The sequence below is a fragment of the Electrophorus electricus genome, chromosome 3 (assembly GCF_013358815.1).
Source record: "Electrophorus electricus isolate fEleEle1 chromosome 3, fEleEle1.pri, whole genome shotgun sequence".
NCBI lineage: Eukaryota > Metazoa > Chordata > Actinopteri > Gymnotiformes > Gymnotidae > Electrophorus > Electrophorus electricus.
Window position 1 is genome coordinate 13861876 of NC_049537.1, and position 20138 is coordinate 13882013.

At 43.2% G+C, this 20138-nt stretch overlaps 1 protein-coding gene across 4 annotated transcripts; it reads right to left on the minus strand.

Annotated features, from left to right (window-relative positions):
• Nucleotides 1-100: 100 nt before the first annotated feature.
• anks1ab (ankyrin repeat and sterile alpha motif domain containing 1Ab) lies at nt 101-19938 on the minus strand. 4 transcript variants are annotated; one of them, XM_027000596.2, is made up of 16 exons: nt 19432-19938; nt 15262-15331; nt 15059-15127; nt 9608-9723; nt 9063-9161; nt 8623-8769; nt 8283-8390; nt 7931-8101; nt 7481-7618; nt 6890-6961; nt 6527-6610; nt 6228-6365; nt 5489-5665; nt 5124-5222; nt 3396-3493; nt 1178-1227 (listed from the first exon to the last, which is right to left on the minus strand). In XM_027000596.2, exons 1-16 carry the CDS (start codon nt 19717-19719, stop codon nt 1224-1226), a joined length of 1878 nt encoding a protein of 625 aa, XP_026856397.2. In that variant the 5' UTR covers nt 19720-19938; the 3' UTR covers nt 1178-1223. The 4 variants fall into 4 exon arrangements, with proteins under 4 accessions (XP_035379937.1, XP_035379938.1, XP_035379939.1 ...); XM_035524044.1 differs by lacking the exon at nt 3396-3493 and having other exon boundaries at nt 101-1227; XM_035524045.1 differs by lacking the exon at nt 5124-5222 and having other exon boundaries at nt 101-3493.
• Nucleotides 19939-20138: the final 200 nt, after the last annotated feature.

The following is a 20138-nucleotide window of genomic DNA, read 5'->3' on the forward strand; positions in this document are numbered from 1 at the left end:
AATTTAAAACAGACATTAGTGTTTCCATCACTCTTTACAGCTAACTCTCCAGTTAAAATCTATAATGTCTCCACTCGATGAAGTGTGAAATATAAATGGCTAAATAGGCAAAAAGGAAAGTTTTATTTTGTCATGGACATTTATGTAGATGTGACTTAAGTGACTGAAATAATTGTTACATAAAATAAGGAGTTTGGGAAAGAAAGCATAACTTGGACCATTTTAACATAGCCTCCAGTTACTTTGACTTCCATGTTTTTAGTTTTAATCAAGTCTCAATCTTGGCATCATACCCAAATATTCAGTGTAAACAAAATAATGTCTCAGAAAGGAATTGAGGAATTTTGTTCTAACGTAATCATAACTGATATGTAAAAAATTATAAAGGAGCATGATGCCTTTTTTTCTTGTAGTCATATGCTCCCATTGCAGTGTAAATAACCGCTAACTTGCTAATGTAAAAGCTATAAATGTGCTGCTTTTATGCTGTTTCACAGTGTGATTATTCAGTCAAAATTGATTTACTTCAGGTAAAGTCTATTCCACTGGTGATTCCATTGGTGATATAGTCACTCTACATAGGAGACACTGTGACACTCTGGAACATGTATGCTTTCTGTCCACTCAGAATTTATGATGGTTGTGGCCTTTGGGTCACACAAGCCTTCCAAGCAATGCTAAAAGCAGTCCTTTAATGAAGAAAGCACTCCATTGTAGAACTGAGTCAACACAACATTCAGTGTGTGTAGCCCAGATTAATATTTTACCATGTTCAGTCTTCATATCCCTCATGTCTGGGTGTTCACTAGAGCTAAGTAATCCCCCAAGTTACATAAAGAAAATGTCCACACAGTGCTCAGTACTCTGATGCTACTCCAGTTTTCCACAGCTTCCATAAAATTCCCACAAGTTGCTGGCCTCTTTCAGACAGTCTTTTTTGTAGTTTAATAATCAAGTAAACTGTAATTTCTTTATATAAAACACTAGCATGCTGTGGCTCTGTAATAGTTCGTGTTCAATACACAGACCCACCTCACAAGCAAATCCTCTTTTGTGATATCTAAGCCCATAATAAGAGTAATCCCACAGTACTGGATCATTCTCATGGCAAAATTTAATGCCACTGAGCGGATGGCATCTCTCGTTTTCTCACTCACATGTAAACGTTTCACCTGATTCCCCTTCTATTCACACCTTGGTGTCCGGAAACTTGAAAGGCGGAGTCAGCTACACGGGAAGAAATATATTTGATTTAAGTAAGTGGAAATTTATGTTTAGGCATTCTATTCAAACCATTTCCCCCCTTTTAAAGATTACTAGCAGAACGGTAACTTTGTACAAGATCGAAACATTAGCTATACTGTTCATGTGAACACAGTCAAGCAATACATACAAAGCTGACATAATACAATGTGATGTCATGACAGATGGACTGTTGATCAATGAGGGGTAAACAAACAAGTGCAAACCAGTAATGGTAAACAAACAACTGGATGCGACGGCATGGCTGTGATAGGCGAAGATGTGCAATGTGGTCACGGAGGAACCAGGACAACGTTAACAGTCGAAGTGGGGCCTGGGGACAAGACGAGGCAGAGAAAAGCAGCACAACACCGGCTTGTGCAACAGCCCAACGCACACAGCACATTCACAGCAGGCGACACAACAAATGAACCGAAACCTGACGTGTATGTACCACTACTTATTTAGAAGGTTTGAGATAAACCACTGCAGTGTGTCTTTGCAAAGAAGAACTCAAAATTGACTGAAGGTGTGTGTGTGTGTGTGTGTGTGTGTGTGTGTGTGTGTGTTGGGGAGTCTAGTAGTGCATCATTTCAGGAATTACTCTAGTAAATCTGAGCTGATTCATATTCCGTTCACATAAAGGCAAGGCCCATTTAGCAATTGTAATATGCTGGTAAGGGCTCCTTTATTGTGTTTTGAATGTCCTTTCTCCGATTCCCTTACTTTGTCGCTCCAGTGTTCTTTCCTCTTGTAGAAGATAATTGAGTTTGTGGTTGGCTCCTTTTAAGGTGAAAATAGATATAGGAATTTACTATTTAAATTTGAATATGTTTTGTCTCATATAAATGTCTCAGTTTGTCGACAGCTCTGATTGAGGAAAGCGGGTCATATATACAAAACAAATCAATCAAAAAGCTTGAACAGATATACACAAATGCTGTATTTACTACGTGAGGCTACAATGTAAGAATACAGACTGCTCACAATTTTCACTTGAAACTCTTCAAGAAATAAACTCCAGTAAGTCAAATCCATGCTGAAATTGATCACACTTAGTCATAGCCCTGGTGGTGCTACATATATGCTAAAGTAAGGAAGAAAAATGATTATCAATGTAACCAACAATGTTAACACGAGTTGCAGTAAGATAACCAAGGAGAATGTGGCCTCGGAACACTTTAGCGCTCACTTTAGCTCAGCTCAATTTAGGTCTCTGCCCTCTTCAGGTATTATTGCGTGTCAAATCCCAAACTATGGTTTGCACAGACACTGGAACAGATGCTCTTCGTAAATCCTTACAACTGCAGATGCCTGGTCAGACAGAGGAAGCACTGTGTGGATTGGGAATACAGAGTAGCTCACTGGTGAAGAAATAAGGGCTAAGGAAATATGGGTCGAACTGAAAATAATTGATGGGTGGGAAGAGCTGATATAGTACTTGGGGGCAGAGTGTAAGAGTGTAAGAAATTTGTTCTACATTGCATCTCTGATGGCGATGAATGGTAGTATATTCAACACTGGTAATGACAGTATTGCTGTTCTGATGAGGAAAAGTTGCTGTCAAAGGTCTGTGCATGTCAGCCAGAATGAGGGCATATATAAATGCTACAGCTATCTGAACTACATGATGAGATTTAATAAACAGCTATGCTTATGTTTGTGCTCAGAGGCAAAACCCACTGATATGAGAGGTTGGTCTGTAAACATTCAGCATTGTGGCTAAAAAAGAAAGTCAGGCTGAACAATTCAGAGGCGATTGCGTGTGCCGTCAGACCAAGACGGAAGAATTCAAGGAGTGTGTCTTGAGGGCAGAGGACACCTGGAGGGCAGAGTGTATGCCTTGAAGGCAGAGTCCAGTGAATTCAGACAGCCCAGTCAACGTGTTGAAGTGGGCGGTGGGACTGGGTCTCTCCAAGAAGACTACACAGGCGAGAAGGAGCGAGGGGGGGGGGGGGACGGACAGTGAGGTGCAAGAAGCAGATCTGCCCTGAGGGAGGGTACAAATCACAGTGAAAAGGCACAGGGCACTAGAGTTTTCTCAGGGGGGAGAAGGTTAAGTTATTAGGAGGGGAATGGGCAGCCAGGGCCAGGGTTGGGGCTCAGCCTCCCTTCCCCCTGCTGCTGCACTTCAGAATATGGTGGTCTCGTACTTGGTGCTGCTGGATGGCCTTGAGGAGTCGCGGGGTTCGAAGAGCCAGCTGGTGCTGCCCAAGGACTGCACGTCTGTGTCCTGCTCTGCAGGGTCCATCTGCCGGGGAGGGAGGAGGAGGGGAAGGGGGGATGCATGAGACTGCAGGAGGGTACGGCAGCCAATGTTCGTCCACATCAAGCTCCACAGAGTGGACACATCGTAGAGAAGGTGCTGCGAGCATTTACAGCAACACCGGGGCCTGCTTCTCACACTAGTTCGTATGTTGCTTTGAAACTAAGCAACTGAAAGCACTTGCTCTTTTCTTTACTTTGATCATGATTTGCACTGAGAACATTTACTGCTGTGCCACCTGCAAATTTAACTTGGTACTACCGAATATTTTCATTTGTGCATTTGTGTAGTGTATTTTAAAATGACATTCTCTGGGGTCTTTAAGACCTAAATATTAAAACTGTTAAAAGTGCACAAAAGCCAGCAAGGAAAAAAGACAGCAGTTAACGTGATCTCAGTTGCATACTTCTAGATGACTGTGATATTGTTTATTCAGTGTTAGCCATCTTAGCATATCAAACCATTCCTTCAAACTAATGTATTATTCAGATCGTGTACTTTTTTCACTAGTAAATCAGCAAGTTTCAAAAGTTACAACATACTTTCCAAACTTGATATGATACACATTTAAATTAGGACCTTCAGATGACACTTATATGCTAAATTTAGATGCTGTAACATCTCCTTAGAGGACAGGCTGAAGCATCACAATGGCGACTGAAGGCATCACTGCATTTCAATGCAATTTCTTGAAAATAACTCTCATGAATCACTTTTTACTTTGCCATATGGATCACAACCCACATGATATTGTTTCTTATATGCTGCTGTAGGCCTTCTAAGGATTATATACCACATGATGAATAAATGCTGACACATTCCCTTAAGCACCACCATTACTGAAAAAACCTAAAGTTGTCAAGATAAGACCACTGAGCCAACACATGTCAACCTGATGCAATTTTTGAAGTGTATATAAGCCCATTCACAAAGTTCCCCACTGAACAAACACTGCATCACTCTCACTGGAGTGTCTGGCAAAACAAACACTGAAGCACTTTCACAGGAGTGCCTGACCAAACAAACACTGCAGATCCCCTACAGGAATGCCTTACCAAACAAACACTGCAACACCATGCAGGTGTGCTTGACCAAGAAAGCACTGCAACACTCACAGGAGTCCCTGTCCAAATAAACACTGTAGCACCTTCACAGGTGTGCCTGACCGAACAAGGATTGGATCATCCTCACCTGAGCACCTGACTGCAACATCCTTACAGGAGTGCCTGAGTGAACAAACACTGTAACAACCTCACAGGAGTGCCTCAGTGAACAAACACTGCAGCACGCTCACAGGAGTGCCTGACTGAACAAACACTGCAGCACCCTCACAGGAGTGCCTGACCAAACAAACACTGCAGCACCCTCACAGGAGTGCCTGACCAAACAAACACTGCAGCACCCTCACAGGAGTGCCTGACCTACATCCTGAGCTGTAAAACCGATGGCCTGACAACCAAAACGTGAATGGTAATAAAAGACAAGCCAAAATAAGGAAAAGTGGCAAGAAAATTAGTTAGAGGGTGGAAAATGTTTGGAGGTGAGAAAGGGAGGATGTGAGGGAGAGCAAAAAGAAGGAGACAGGTAGAAAGAAAGTCTGAATAACATGCAGAACCTGGACTCCAGGGCTGACAGAGGGCAGCGGGAGGTAGGAGGGGCGGTGAGCAGAGCAGGTGTGACAGTAGCAACAGCGGCATTCTAGCACAGGTGCACCCTAAGCAGAAGGAGGTGGAGGAGGAGGAGGAGGAGGAGGAGGAGAGATAATCGTGTTACAGGCCTAGGGCAACAAGTCAGGGACAGTAGAAGACACAAGTCAGAAATCATTTAGGACAGGGAAGCTTTTCTATTATGTCTAGAATATACATAAATGGTTACAACATGGGACACCTTATACCAAAAGAGACCAGTACAAACATTGTCAAAAACAGCTAAAAAAAATCAAGCTGTGTCAGTCAGAGTTTATTTTGTACTGTTACTTACCATTGCTCGACGAGTGCTGTTGCGAGACTGAGAAGTCGGTCTGCTGCTCCTAGTCTCTATGATCTCTGAGGCCAGACCATAGGAACTGTGACGTCGGGCCTTCTGTGCCTGAAGAGCAACCTGATAGGCCACCTCAAACGCCTGTCCCAGAGTCAGAATGATCTCATAGGTTTGTGTCTGTGTCAGGAAAGACCACATGTGAGTACAATATGAAAGACATGAGAAAAATCTGACTAAAAGCAATTTAATGTGCAGTCTTACTAACTCCAATACAATTTAGTGATCAATTCAATTACTTTTGTCAGTTACTTTTGATACTTCCTACTTTTGTTATAATTAATTTAGCTTTTGTTTCACATTCAGTGTTTTATACAGGTGTATTGGATGCTTTTGCTGTTTGTTTTTTTGTTTTGTTTTGGTTTTTTTTACACATTTTCACAATTTATAATGACTTTGTGAGCATAACAGTCTACCAAGCCACCTGTCACAAAAATGTATGATCAATTTATATATAAAGTAGATCTGTAACTTGAATAGCTTGTTTCTGGAAAAAGATTTGTTGTCTGAAACTGTTCTCACTCAGGCCACACACAAGACCACATTAAAACCTAATTTTGATTTAATTTCTATCTCATCGCTCTCGCATTTCATGTATCGGCATCTTCCTGGCTCAAGTGCACTCCTGCAGTCACTCTGCGTGTGCAGATAGTTCAAGTGATCTGAAGGGTTAGAGTTTCACCACTTCTACTGTAGTGAAGACATGGCAGAAGTGATGTCCAGACTTCAGGTCTTTCGTGATGTAGGCAAAGGTGCGGAGGTCGTCGGGGTCCTGGGCCGCACAAGAGATGTTCTGGATCTCGTGCTCTGCCACTATAGCCTGCATGAGCATGTGTGTGTGCACATTTGATGATATTATAAGATTGAGGACATTTTGCCATCTGAATGACTAAATGTTAATGATGGTCTGATGAAGGACATGGTCTGTGTACATGTGATTTTTGCAAAAATGGAATTAACTGATTTTGGCCTCTAGCTCACCTTAGTTGCTGCATCGATGAACCTGACTCCTCTGTAAGTGATGGACAGGATTATGACGGGGCCTTTCCGATGGTCCTTTGATTTCTGATTATGGATTGCAGAGGGAAGGGAAGGGTTGTAAGTCTGGTATACTGATGAGTCAGCATTATTTGTGCCCTAGTGCCCTATTAGCTAATTGAATAATGTTTTAAAAAATTTTGCCCGAGCTAAAGGAGACATGATAATAATAGCTGACAGATTGTTGGAGTGAAAAACCAGAGCCTCCAGGACACTGCAGTTCAGTTAAATATAATGAGAGGTGAAACTCCTGTTATTACCCTGATTCAAGTTCAACGAGAGGTGTGAAAACCCTGTTGTCTTTACCCTGATTCTGGCACAGGCCTCCTGGGTAGACTCAATGCCTCGCAGGTCTCTGATGATCACAGAGCCCAGATACTACAAAGAGAAGAGCTCAGTATTACAGTAGGGTGATCAAGCACAGGTTAAAGTTTCGATCTTTGCTTTATCAGGTCACTAATAAGATGGTCTGCACAGTTCTGACAGTGGAAATGATGCCACCTTTGAATTATTCTCTCCAAAGAGGTTTTAGAATGACAATGGCCCAATTACATACTTTTGTTCCAGTACTTTCTTAGAACTTTCATAATTATACGGGACCTTAATAGTTATATATAGCATATGTAACTTGAGAATGGCATCAGTGGTTAATAAACATGTATTTACTAATGAACACAATAACTGTAGCTAGTATAGACTGTATACTAGCTGCTGTGTAGCTAGCATAATGATTGTAATTAGTCTAGTGCAAATTACACTTAAATATAGCACAGTTTATCAACAAATCCTGAACTCTCTGTGAACTTACACTGTTAGACTCTTATACAATTCATTCAAATATATGCAAAATATATGCTGATGTGTATAAATATGCAGAGAGTTACAGAAATAACTTACACTAGCTTCATAGCAACAAGCCTCAGTGATGAGTTTCTCAGGATGGTGGTGCCAGGTGGAGACAGTTGTGTATGTAGCAGACTGGCTCGGAGGCCGCAGGCTGAAGCGGGACTCTCGCTGCCGATCTATGTGCCGGTCCTACAGAAGTGATGAAGACAAATTGATGACATAGCTGAATCGTGAATATTTGAAAGATGGAATTTTATTGAGTTCTGGAGCCAGGAAGTGGCACATTAGTAGCAAGTAAATTCATTAAGAATTCATTTCTTGAGATGATTCATCAAAGGCTTACTTCATTTTCAACCCATCTCAAGTATAGTGGCATCTGGTTTGGTTGCAGCAGTAAACTGGCCAAGAGCATAGGTGAATTTTTTAATCAACAGGAGCATTATTCTCTCTGATGAATGACGGCATTACCAGTGAGGGCCGCATGACAGATTCAAGACTCACATGCGAGCGTGGCCTCTCACTGTAGGAGCGGAGCGAGGCGCTGCACTCCTGATCCACGGCACGCCCCTTCCTCGCATATTCCCCCAGCGGCAGCAGGGTGTCCATGGAGCGACTAGTGGACGGGTCCATGTAACCGAGTGGTGCCGGATTCTGAGACAAAAGGTCCTGAATCTAAATCCCAGACATACACATGCAATTAATGTACATTATAAACATAACATAAACATTACTCATAACTTTAGATTAGAGTATTATGTCATGAGGTCAGGTGTCTGAATGGTGAAAAGGAACCTTTATGATATATTTTATGGTCAGGAATGTAATTTATGGTAGGCAGTGTGATGCCTGACACCTTGAGCTGGGAGAAACGGTTGGATTTGGAAGGCGCCTCCTCGTAGGGGCGTTCCGCTATTGAGGCAATAATCCTCTTCCTGTGGCCAAGCAGGCCAATTTTTAACACCTACAGGAGACAGGACAAGGTCCATAATCTGAACTGGACAAAAAATGCACCTCCCCAGGAGCTGACCGAGGAGGACTTCCAGTCAGGCACAATACATACATGCCAAGTGATTGTGGTCACGGGACAGTCATAATGACACATGGAAGATCTGATAAACAGCTTCCCACATTTGCGATGTAAAGAAACATATAATGCATGCATGTTCGCAGTGGGAAATGGGAAGTGTGGTTACATTGACAATCTCCAACTCCCACAGGTTCTTCACGCACTCGAGGGTGCGGTAGCCGCTGGACAGGAAGTTGTGGAGATACTCCCCCAGACCTAGGTTTTCCAGCCAGGAGGCCAGAGAGGTACTGCCATCACAGCCCAAAGCTTTCACCTACAGGTGGTGGAGTGAAGCACAATTTACAAAATGCAAGAACTGCACAATTTACATCAAACCTCAAGACCTGCACAATTTACACTGAACCTCAAGATTTGTACAAATTACACTAATGAGGCTGAATAATTTGCAAACTGAAGAAAATATTCACTTTAGATCTTCATTTTGAGGGACACCTGTTTAGTGGTTATCCAGTTCATCATACATAATGTTAGACTTCATAGGTAAAACATTTCATAACCTAGTAGCAGATAAATATTACCTGTGTGTAATAGTACTATGTATTCTACCTTTGGTAGACTCTTTGCTGCATGGAGAATTTTCTTCCGATGGCCAGGGTCTGTGATGCCAATTTCTCTAAGGTCCTCATCTTCCATTACATTACTACCCTGGAGACATGCGTGCAAGTTTCTTCTTTATTAAATAAAATCCAATCATTTTGTGATCAGTGGAAATCATTCCAACAAATACACTGGAGTGGCATCAAAAGAATCATTCATTTCACTGAATAAATGTGTGTAGACAGTGAAATACATGGGAGTACTTAAAAGACAATACCTTGCACTGTCATAGACATTTATGTAGTTTCTTTCCAAAAGGATGTTATGTCCAAATGCATTTTATACAAAATTGCGACATATTCACAGACCATCCATAAAGTATTATTTGGGATCAATTCCAGTTGTAACCTATTTTACTTCTGGAGGGAAATTCAGAGGATATGAAATGAATGTTTAACAAGCATATTTGAGTCAGAGACTGTTTCAGTTCATACTGTTAACTGACCAAGCTATCACTTGAGCGCAAGGGATAAAACGACCCGAGGCGAACTCACCATGAAGCGCAGGTCATCAAAGCCACTGAGGAGCAGCTTGCTCTCATACTGGGGGAAGCCCACGTGCTCCAGCCACTCCCCCACTGACTGCCCCAGCACCCGGCTCCCCGCCGTGTCTGCCGACAAAGGGAGGCGTCTGAGCAGCGAGAAGCCATTCAGCCGATAGCATCGGCACTCCGAGGCCGAGATGTGACACTGCCACATCATCTTTGGCCAACAGAGCCAAGGGCAGCAGCAGCAAGGCAGGGTCCAGACTTGGGCGAAGGGCCGCCGGCAGCAGGGAGGCCCACGACTCGCAGACGAGAATGAGCAGGCCACCGGGAGCCTCCGCCGCTGGACAGCGGGGGTTTGAGGGTTTGGAGGTGGGGGTTGATGTGGGGGAGGGGCAGGATGGGCAGGTGGAAGTAGAGGTTGGCTGGCGGTCCTTTTTTAAGGGTGGCTTCAAGTAAGCGTGGCCAGTGAGGAAGGGCAATTTGGCATTGTCCTTCAAGAGGAGAGGAAGAGAGTGGGCCGGTGCACGCTTAATTGGCTCCCTTGGATCATCTTCAAACTGCTTGGACTTAAAAGGGGTCTGTGGTGTGATGGGAAGAACAGAAAGTTCTCAGGGAACTTCACCTCTACTGTTAGCAACAAACAAGAAACATATTCCCCAACATACACATTTCTGTTAGAAGCACACAGCCCTTCAGATTACAAAGCTCAAACAAATCTACTCAGTGGTACTCAGTGGAAAGCTTCTCAAAATCCCCCTGATTATTTATTTTTTTTATAAATGTATGAACCACGACAACCAATTGACTGTCACACAAAACTGATTCTTTTTACATCACTCTTTTGCATCATTACTGAGATGAAATTCATGTCACATTTACCAAGTCCACGCTCCCTCACTGCCCTACCGTTGATTCAGAGTTCCTCTATCCCAAAAAACCCATAAAAGAGTTGCATATATGGCCACTGCCAAATCAACTAGCGTCTGACGACGACTACTTTCTTCTCCCTGTAATCCAAGGACTACTGGTCCTTCTCGGCTTAAACGCACTCCGGTGGTCTAGCATGCCAGAGCAGAGTGTATCATCAACGCAGGTACAGCCAACCCTTGATCCAGCAGAAAGCAGGCAGGCTGAAACGGTGGACAGATAACTCCATTGGGAAGCCCTGCAGGTGGCTCCTTCTCCTTCGCTGCGGTCCAGCGCCGCGCTGAGTGCTCTCCTCGTCCGTGGCCGACGTTCCTGGGGGTCCCGCTCCCGGGTTCAGGCTCTGCTGCATCCCCAGAGCCTGGCGCGCTGAGTCACAACGGCAGCTGCAATCGCCGCTCAGCAAGCAAAGCTTCCAGATGACACCCTCCTCCCGAAAGCCAGTGGCACCGCCGTCCCTCCTCGGCTGCAGTCATCAATCCCACGTCGTGCAGATGCCCTCATCCTAATCCCTTTCAACGCAATGGTGCTTCTTGCATTGTTTCTTTTGTTCTTCTGGTTTTTTTTAATTCTATTCTCTATGGCCACTTCCTCACCACGAGCTCCTTTGCCTGCTCTCGCTTATTGACACTCTCTTGTCTGCAAGCACTGCGGGGCTGCCATATGCTGTCTGACGCTGCGCGCCACTGCACAGTGTATACGCGTTCCCTCCCTCCCCCCACCCCCTCCTTTTCACTGGCTCAATCCTCACACACTCACCCTCTTCCTTACTTTCTATCTCTCTCTCTTGCTCTCTCTCTATCTCTCTGTTTCTAATGCATACACACACGTTCAATCCCCAGCCTCCCCCACTCTCTCCCTTTCTCTTTCTCTCTCTCTCTCTCTCTCCATACCTTGCTTGCTCTCTTCTCTGTTCACCGCACTGATTAAAATTGCACACAGGCTCTCTGATCTTGCTGGTGCAGAAAGGACATTGTTGAGGTAGGAGCAAGAGAGAGAGAGAGAGAGAGAGACAAACCCAAATCACAAACCACCGTGCCAGGACCAATCAGAAAATGAGAGGAAACAGGGAGAGTAAAACATGTCTGATCTCCACCCACTACCACCATCCCTTTTACACACTTAAGGGCTTACAGAGGCCATGCACTCTGTCTATGAAAAATTAAATTACGGTCAAAGTCCATGGCAAATTATCAGAGAAATTGCATCCATGAACGTGTCTCTGTATTGCTGAGGAGCAGGAGCCGCATGTTAAGTCAGCGAAATGCACCATGCATTCACACACCCACACCCACACACACAAACACACACACACACAATCACACACTGTAGTTATCCTACCATAATCCTTCCCAAACCGACTTTCACAGCAGAAAATGCTAACATCTGAGCCTAATCAACCACAGGGATTTCGTATTGTTAAAAATGTGCACCATTATCTTACATTTCCATGGCAGCATATGCAACTCTCACACTCCTCAGCATGAAAGGCGTCATGAAATATTCTCCTTTGGTGTTACACATCGATGCATGTGCATGCATGCAGGTAACTATGAGATTGCATGAGGGAGGAGGCTAATCACATGAGCTGTCAGTCTGCCTGAACATTACTTACAATATAAAGGCAAAAACCTCTGCCTGAGATGATGTCAGCGTAACACACTTAGTGATTGACAAGGACATCATCGTTAACTGGTTCAAAACTCCAGAGGAGGTAGAGTCATCTGATGCAAGCATCTATGCGAAACACATTTGTTTGCAGTGAAACAAAACTGATGGTGATTTGTAATTTAAATGAGTAAACCCCTAAGATTTTCCCCTAAATATGGATAATGCTCATTATAGGGTTATAACACCAACTCCTCTTAAAGGAAAGTTTTGTGCACATGCCCGGTTTTGCTAAATTTGGTTATCCAGCAGTGTTTATCCAGCCACTTGATATCCAAGCTGAAAAGGGGTGTTGCAGATACACTGCTGCCTTCAGATGAATTCAGTTCATTAAAAAAATGTTAGCAAAATGGATTCAAGACAACTCAGCCAATAAATTGTAGACCTCTTTAAAACTGACACTTTTACATTGACAGATAAGATCAGCTATGAATAAAAAAACATCAAAAACATTTGTTTATGCTGCAAAAACACCTTGAAAACCATTCCATACAGGCAGAGAGCCTCCCAAGGCTGTCTGTAGAGCACTCCCTCACAAATAATGACTCACAAATTCAGATCCCACACGGCGACATCCTCCTCTCCAAGACTTTAGGAAGTTCAGCACTCAATGACTGCACTCCTCCCAGACAAAGCCTCTTGAAAATATACCGATATATAGCTCAATATAGCTATCACTTTGGGCTGCCAACACTGTATATGTGGGAGGATGCTTGAGGCCTAATTACCAGAAGTCACAGGGATGACCAGTATAGCTGAAGAAATGGGTCACTCTGTATCCTGTTTAAATCAGGCCAAGGTACCCATAGTGTATTAGTGGGTGTCTGTGTCAAAATACCGCACTCAAAAACACTGCGCCAAGTCACAGCCATGAAGGGCAGACAGGAATTTGTGCTGTAGAGGAAAAGGCCTCAGATACATGACAGCAGTGTACAGGAAGACGCTTGCCAGTGTGTTCAGAGTTACGCTTAAATAAGATGACTTAATTAATGCATGGATTTACAGCGCAGTTTGCTGGTAACACAGTGCAATCCGTTAGGTCGATTAATTTCATCCCATTTGTTAGAAGGATTAGACAGACCTCCAGCTATGCCAAAAAAGTATTATCGAACTTAAAACACAGAGCAGTGAAGATCCCAAATTCACAATTTGTGTTGGTTTGGCTCTGTATTCCAGCACATTGGATTTGGAACAATGCAATGTAATGCAGGAATTCTGCCTTAATATGAGAGTATATTCATCTTTGCTGGGTGAATCGCAGACAGTCCCTCCATTTTGGTGGCTGTAACTAATGGGCAGCTGGTGTCTCAGTTGCAACAGGTAATAAACAAGAGACCAAGCCAAAATGTAAATCATGTTTAAATTCAGTTTATTGATAAGCTTAGTATCTGCAAGCAACCTGACAGATCAAGGAAGATTGAAGAATACGTCCAAAAAACTGCTGAAGAGATCAAGAATGTGATCCAGAATGTATTCATATCAGCTAAGCTGACGGTTCCCATTTCCACCATGATCCAGACCCAGCTAGGGATACAGTGTTTTTAATGGCTTGGTTCATGCAATTTAAGAGGTGAGAGAGAGTGCTGAAGACTAAGGACTAGGTTGAAAAACACCGGCCTAAGGAGGAAAATACACCTGCGTGACCTTGGGGGTTCAGAAGAAGATACAAAACAGCTTCAAGGACAAAAAGACCAAGTCACAGTTTGCTAAAAAGTAGCTAAATTAGATCAATTTAAAAAAAATTTGCTCATGATTCAAAGCATATTGCATCATCTCTGAAACATGGCAACCATGGGCATGTATAGCTGGCAGAAGAAAAGACTTTGTCTGTATTGATTATGTGACTGCCATCTGCAACAGAAGGATGAATTCTGCAATGTGCAGAAATGTCTGCTCAGATCCAACCAAACATCTCAAAGCCCAGTGGGTGAAACAGCAACACTGTGACCCCATACAAACGAATAAAGTGATTCTGGAGTTTCTCAGGGCCAAAAAAGTGGAACGTTTGTGACTGGCTGATTCAGTCATCCGGCCTGGAGCCTATGGAGCACATATTGTGCTTAGTGAGGACTGGAAGGAGAAAGCCTCCAACGCCTCCAACGACAGGAACTGAGAGAGCCTGCATTACAATCCTGGCAGAGCAAGAGTAAGGAAGATTCCCAGCATCTGGCAGAGCTGAGAGAAGAACACAAATCCTTCACTTGAGTAAAGGTAGAAAGAGCTTAATGTAGTATTTCTCAGCTGAAAGTGAAAGTCCTTCAAAAATGCAATTATTGAAGTACTTCATCAAAATTTAATTAAGTTAAAATTAAGTTAAAGTAAAAGCAAGGCTTATATTTATATGCTAAAGGAATAATGTAATAATGCAATAATGCTGTGTAACAGACAACTTTAACTATAGTTCTTTTTCAGTAAAAACAGGTACACTCCATTTTGTTTAATTATCAAAAGTCAAATGCAATCATTCATATTTTTCTTAGTTCACTGAAAATACATACTCACCAAAGTAACTAGCTGTTAGGTATGTCAAAAGTAACCTGTCTGCTTAATTGTAGTAGAGTAGACATTCTCTAAAAGCTTCAGCAAGCAAGTAAATTACAAATGCTCAACAATGTTAAATACAGTAATGAAGTTCTCTGTTGCTTTCGAACCCTGACAACTGGTGATCTTCTATATGGGTCACATAGTCACTGACTGGCTTTGCAACCAAATCCTAAACCAGGCAATTTCATTCAACATTATGTTAATTTGTCCAATTGCTCTCAAATGAAAAGATATGTTTAAATGGGGCTGAGAGCACGCACTACCCCTAGAGCTGATGGTTGCTGGATGACAAAGGCCAAAACAACAACAAAATGAAGCTTACCCACTGCTCTGTGCTTTCTATATGCTGCACAATGCCTTTTTAGCATTCCTGTGGGGCCATCTGATCCTCCTAAGAAATGAGTTGAAATGAAGCCTACAATTAATCCACTTCAGTGCACATTTGGCTCTTCTCTAAGAAGTATGGTGAGATCAGTAAAAGATGGATCCATTTTACTCTCTTTGAGGTGTAGCTTTGTGTTTTACCTCTGCTCACTGGCCCTGGCTCCTTGGAAAGCTCAATGCCGGCATCAATTAATGTCATGATCCTTTCAATCTAGTGGAGAGAAGTAGGAAGGTCAGATACATGGATTTTTTAAAAATATGGAAACTTTTTAAAAAGACATTAACATGTTAGCATTATAGATTTCTCCAATCTAACCTGTTGATTTTCATATAGGCATATTTTTTACTAATATGTTAAGTATAATCGAAACACAACTTTCATAATGATAGTTACAAAATGCCTTTGAATACCGAATACAATAAGTTAATGAATAAAAGCAGACTGAAGTCAGACTACAGTCAGAACCAATTCCTGGTGCTTTAGCTGATACCATGCCTCATGTCTTTATGATTATGTAATCAATCCATAGGCTCATATCTAATCAATCCAATATATTTCATGAGAGGCCAAAAATAGAAAAGGGAAAAGGTTTTGATGTAATATTTACGGTCTGAAAAACCCCTTCTGCTCTGCGCTAGTGGCATCAACATGTCAGCAAGTGTCTGGATTCATTTACCAGTCAGACACCAAGGCCCACATGGAAGTTCCCCCGAAGCCACAGCCCTTCACATTTTCCACTCCAAATTAACCTACTTACAGTCTATATTGCATCCCCCACCCCACCACTGCCATCCACCATGGAGTGCACCTTACATCATCACAGCCTCTGAAGGTACACCTCAGAGATCTCAGAGCTGCTAATGTATATGCAAATCTCCATCAAGAGAAATCCATTTCATTCCCTTGACACAGTTTCTACAGAGCTGTCGTTTCAGACCAAAACTGAATGAATGAACAGCAGGCGAACGAAAGCAATTCAGTGAAATGGTCCTAGACAGGACTTCATAAGAAAGGCAGAACAAGTGTGGCCCCCCGCCCAACTCCCCACCACCACCACCCCATTAGTGAGTCTTCTTTCTGGAATTCTTACAGCCAGACTCACAGTGGCAGCCCCTGAATGAGGAGATTAGGATAATGCTGTCGTCTTATAATTCTGAGCTCCGACTATGATCAGAAACATGTGACAACACCACAAGTGAATGACCTGTCAAATATTCTGCACTATTTAACTTTTTTTTAAATTTAAAACAAGAAAAGCTCTTATTTCCTTTTTTCACCATTCATCAAATAGGTGTTGCTGAGGAGATCACAGCACAACCATGTGCTTTACGCACAAACTGTATTATTTAGCTCTTGGGTTAGGAGACTAATAGGAAACATGTATGGATGGAGGGGGTTGTCATGGAAAATGAATGATGTTGCTTGCTTGCAATATCTAAAGTGTTTCCAGATTTATGTCCACACATAACTGAGATTCGAGAACATTGCAACCAAGGCCACTTCAATATGTGGCTTGTTAGATCAGTTCTCAAGGTGGCCAAGATCCATACTGAACACCTGACATTTACAGAGTCTTGGCATAATCAGATATGCCAAGTTGCATTGAGCAGAAAAGGGTAACCCTGACCATAGATGTGGTTGGCAAATGAGGGATCTGAAAAGGATTTGAAGAACAAATAAATCAGAGAGTGCTTCATGAATACATGGTTGATGTAAGAAAAAAACTGCACAAATTCTAGTGAAACCCCTCAATTCTGAAAATGTGTACAGTGATTTCTCATTGTAAGAGGAAGTCACTGAACTGTGGTCAGAAGTCTTCATTATACCAAAACCCAAGACTGAGTACAGAGGGAGAGAGGAAAGAGGAGGGGAAAGGGAGAGAGAGAGACAGGAGTGAGAGAGAGAGAGAGAAAGAGAGAGAGAGAGAGAGAGAGAGAGAGAGAGAGAGAGAGAGAGAGAGAGGGGGAAAATGAGAGCGAGGCAGAGTGGGGAGGAAGAGTGAGCAAAAGAGGAAGAGAAAAAGAAAGAGAGAGTATAAGAGAAAGAGGTGAACAGGGAAGAGGTAGAGACCCATCAGTTACAGCAGTCATAGCTCTGAGTCTTCAAGTTTCAAGGCTTTGAAAGATGGTGCATGAAAAGCTAAGTTCCCAGTCTGCAGAGCCAGCAATCTGGGACATCACACAAGGTCCAATGCTAACGAGTGGAGATGGGAAAGCCAGCAGCTTTAAGAGAATGGGTAGTGAAGTGATAATAAAGATTTAATACTGCCCTGCCCTTTCTTCATGTGCCAGACTGGGTTCAAGATTACCACCCCCAAAGACTTCTGAGAGGTTGTACAGGAAGAGCAGGCTTTATCTTCAGGCCCAGTGTGCCATGTCCAACTCATAGGTACCAGTGTAGAGGTAAAGTGAGTAGAGGAAATACAACACAACTATTGACTCAATGATTTGGAGCAAATATGCACTGCACTGTGCGTCAGGACAGGTGGGTCTTTTTTTCCCCTGACCTCCACCCCACCTCCCATCCTTTCCTCCTTGCATCTTTCTTGCTTTCTTGCTATCCCTCAACATCTTCTTGCTGCATGAATTATGAATAGAGATACACTACCATCTGTGCTGATGATGTTTGACCACTCCCTTAATTATTTAAATAATAACAAACAACACCACCACCTCTATGGACACTCTAAAACATTCACACCTTGGTTACAAGGTGGTACACAGTGATTTCAGAACTGCAGGTCGTGAATGCAAGAGGTTCTTCTAAACTCCAACATGAAGCTATGATTTGTGCATTGGGATTACAAGTAGAGTATTTTCATTATGCATATACAGTACAGTAGGTATTCAGCTGTGGTATCATAGAATTTAAACCCCTAAGGATCCTACTGATAAAACATAGCTGAACAGTTTCATAATCCCTTAGAGAGTACATCATACATCATATTCCTTTCTACTGAAAGAATAAGGTTTGGAATGAATCAATCAAGTATCTGAAGCTTGTCAGAGACCTAGCGCAACTTACAGGTCAAGGCCCTTGTAGTTACTGTCACTCTTGACTGTTGTTTCCCAAATACTTTTGGCAGCCTTACTAAGCATTCCCAGTGGTTTACCAGAGGCATCCTGTGCCAGTGTGCCAGCTTGCTGGTTCTGCTTTATTATATATGAATTTTGTAATCCCTTTTAGTTAATTAAATGATTAATCTAACTGGTTGGCACTTTGTCATCACACCTGACTCTCAGACAAAGGGAGGGTGGAAAATCTGTAGGGCCTATACCTTAAGGATTATGGTTTGAATACCTCTGCTCTAGGGAATGTGGAGTCTTGCTTTGTAATGGCCAGCTGTTCATTGCCTCCAAAATCTCTCAGTAAAATCCACCTCTCTCACCACCCTTAACAACCCCCGACATGTCTGAACCTGGAGAGAGGAAACGGCACAGGAGAACTGCAGAAAAACAGGATGCCCTTGAGAACAGGATACTCCACCCCAGTCACTAAACATTGCATCTTACCTCTGATCAGAGCCCACTTTGGCACTTCCTTTCTGTTTAAGTGGTGAGCTCAGAGCTTCATGTAAGAGGCACATATCTTGAACCAGTCCTTCTATACCCCTCTACCATGAGTCTTATCCTCACAAGAAACCAAGACGGTAATGCTCCTTTAAGGCAGGCATGCATATAAATTTTAACAGCACTAGCAAGAATGTCTGAAGGCAAGGCAATGGAAAGAGTTATCTTCATTGCGCATAAATATTATTGTGAAAACATTGCATAAATCACCCAGTATGTAGATATACTGTATGAATGTATTGAATGCATATTGATTAAGGGATCCACATTTCATTGTCACTCTCAGTGACTCACTACAAACTGCTGATAAAACTCTTTGGAGCATAAGAGTAGCATCCCTGGCTAGGATTATGACTAAGGCCTGTCAGAGGGAAGGCGAGGGGGAGGAGAGGGGACTGAAGGGAAGGGTGGTGTGTGTGCGTGGGCTGACCCCTGGGAAGGTGCCTGAGAAGATGTGGAATGACAGCTAAAGCCCAATTAGCCCCGTGTGCTGTGGCCAGCATGGGGTAGCAGGAGGGGCTGATGGGCCCAGCCAGGTGTTCAGAATTCAACCACAGACACTCACACTACCAGCTTCTCCTTCCACAGCTTCCAAGCTTCCCCTTCTTCTTTTCCCACCTCCTTTTGTTTATCCATTCATCATGTGTGTTTAGTGCAATCTCACTCTCTGTCCCTCTTGCTTATATGTTAACCCTATCTTTGCTGGCACCTCTGTAGGAAAAGAGGCCGTTGAGCCCTTACCTCATTCCACTCGGAGGTGAACCAGGACAGCCGGTCCATTTGCTCCCTCTCCACCTCGCAGCTGGCCAGCAACCCACTCCTTCCCAGAACCCCTTCCTCCTCACAGCACAGGGATGCCAGCATGTCCAAATCTGACTTTGAGAGGCTGCGGGTCAACTTCAGGTGTCCAGGAGACCTCCTCCTGGTCTGGGAGGATGGCTCAGGTATGCCCCTGGCCTTATCTCCAGTCTGATTCACAAAATCTACCATGGCAAAGTTGAGGTCAGTATCCGGAGTCGTTGTACTCATGTCTGGAAGAAGGTATGGCCAGTCTCTTGTGCAGCAGTTGTTGGGTCTGCCCAGGGGCACACACTATGGGACAAATCCTCTTTACCTCTGATCACAAGACAGATGCTCCTAGTCCTCTTGGTATTGTCATTATTGTCTGTATTATCTGGGGAATTAAAGAGGGAACATTACTCCATGCATTTCCTGCTGCTCTGTTGCAAAATGTCTTTGCATTGTTGCTAGTAGTGTTTTTGAACTAACAGAGTGTGAGGTGGCCTGATCTGACTTTTATCAGAGCCCACCCACAGTTTGTATCCTTCTGCCCTCCCTCTGGTGAGAAGCTCCAAGAGTTTTTCAAACAGCCTTTTCCTTCCTCTCCTTCATTTCTTCTTTTGGCATTCTCTCTAACCCCCCACCTCCACTAAAGGCAGGAGTACACC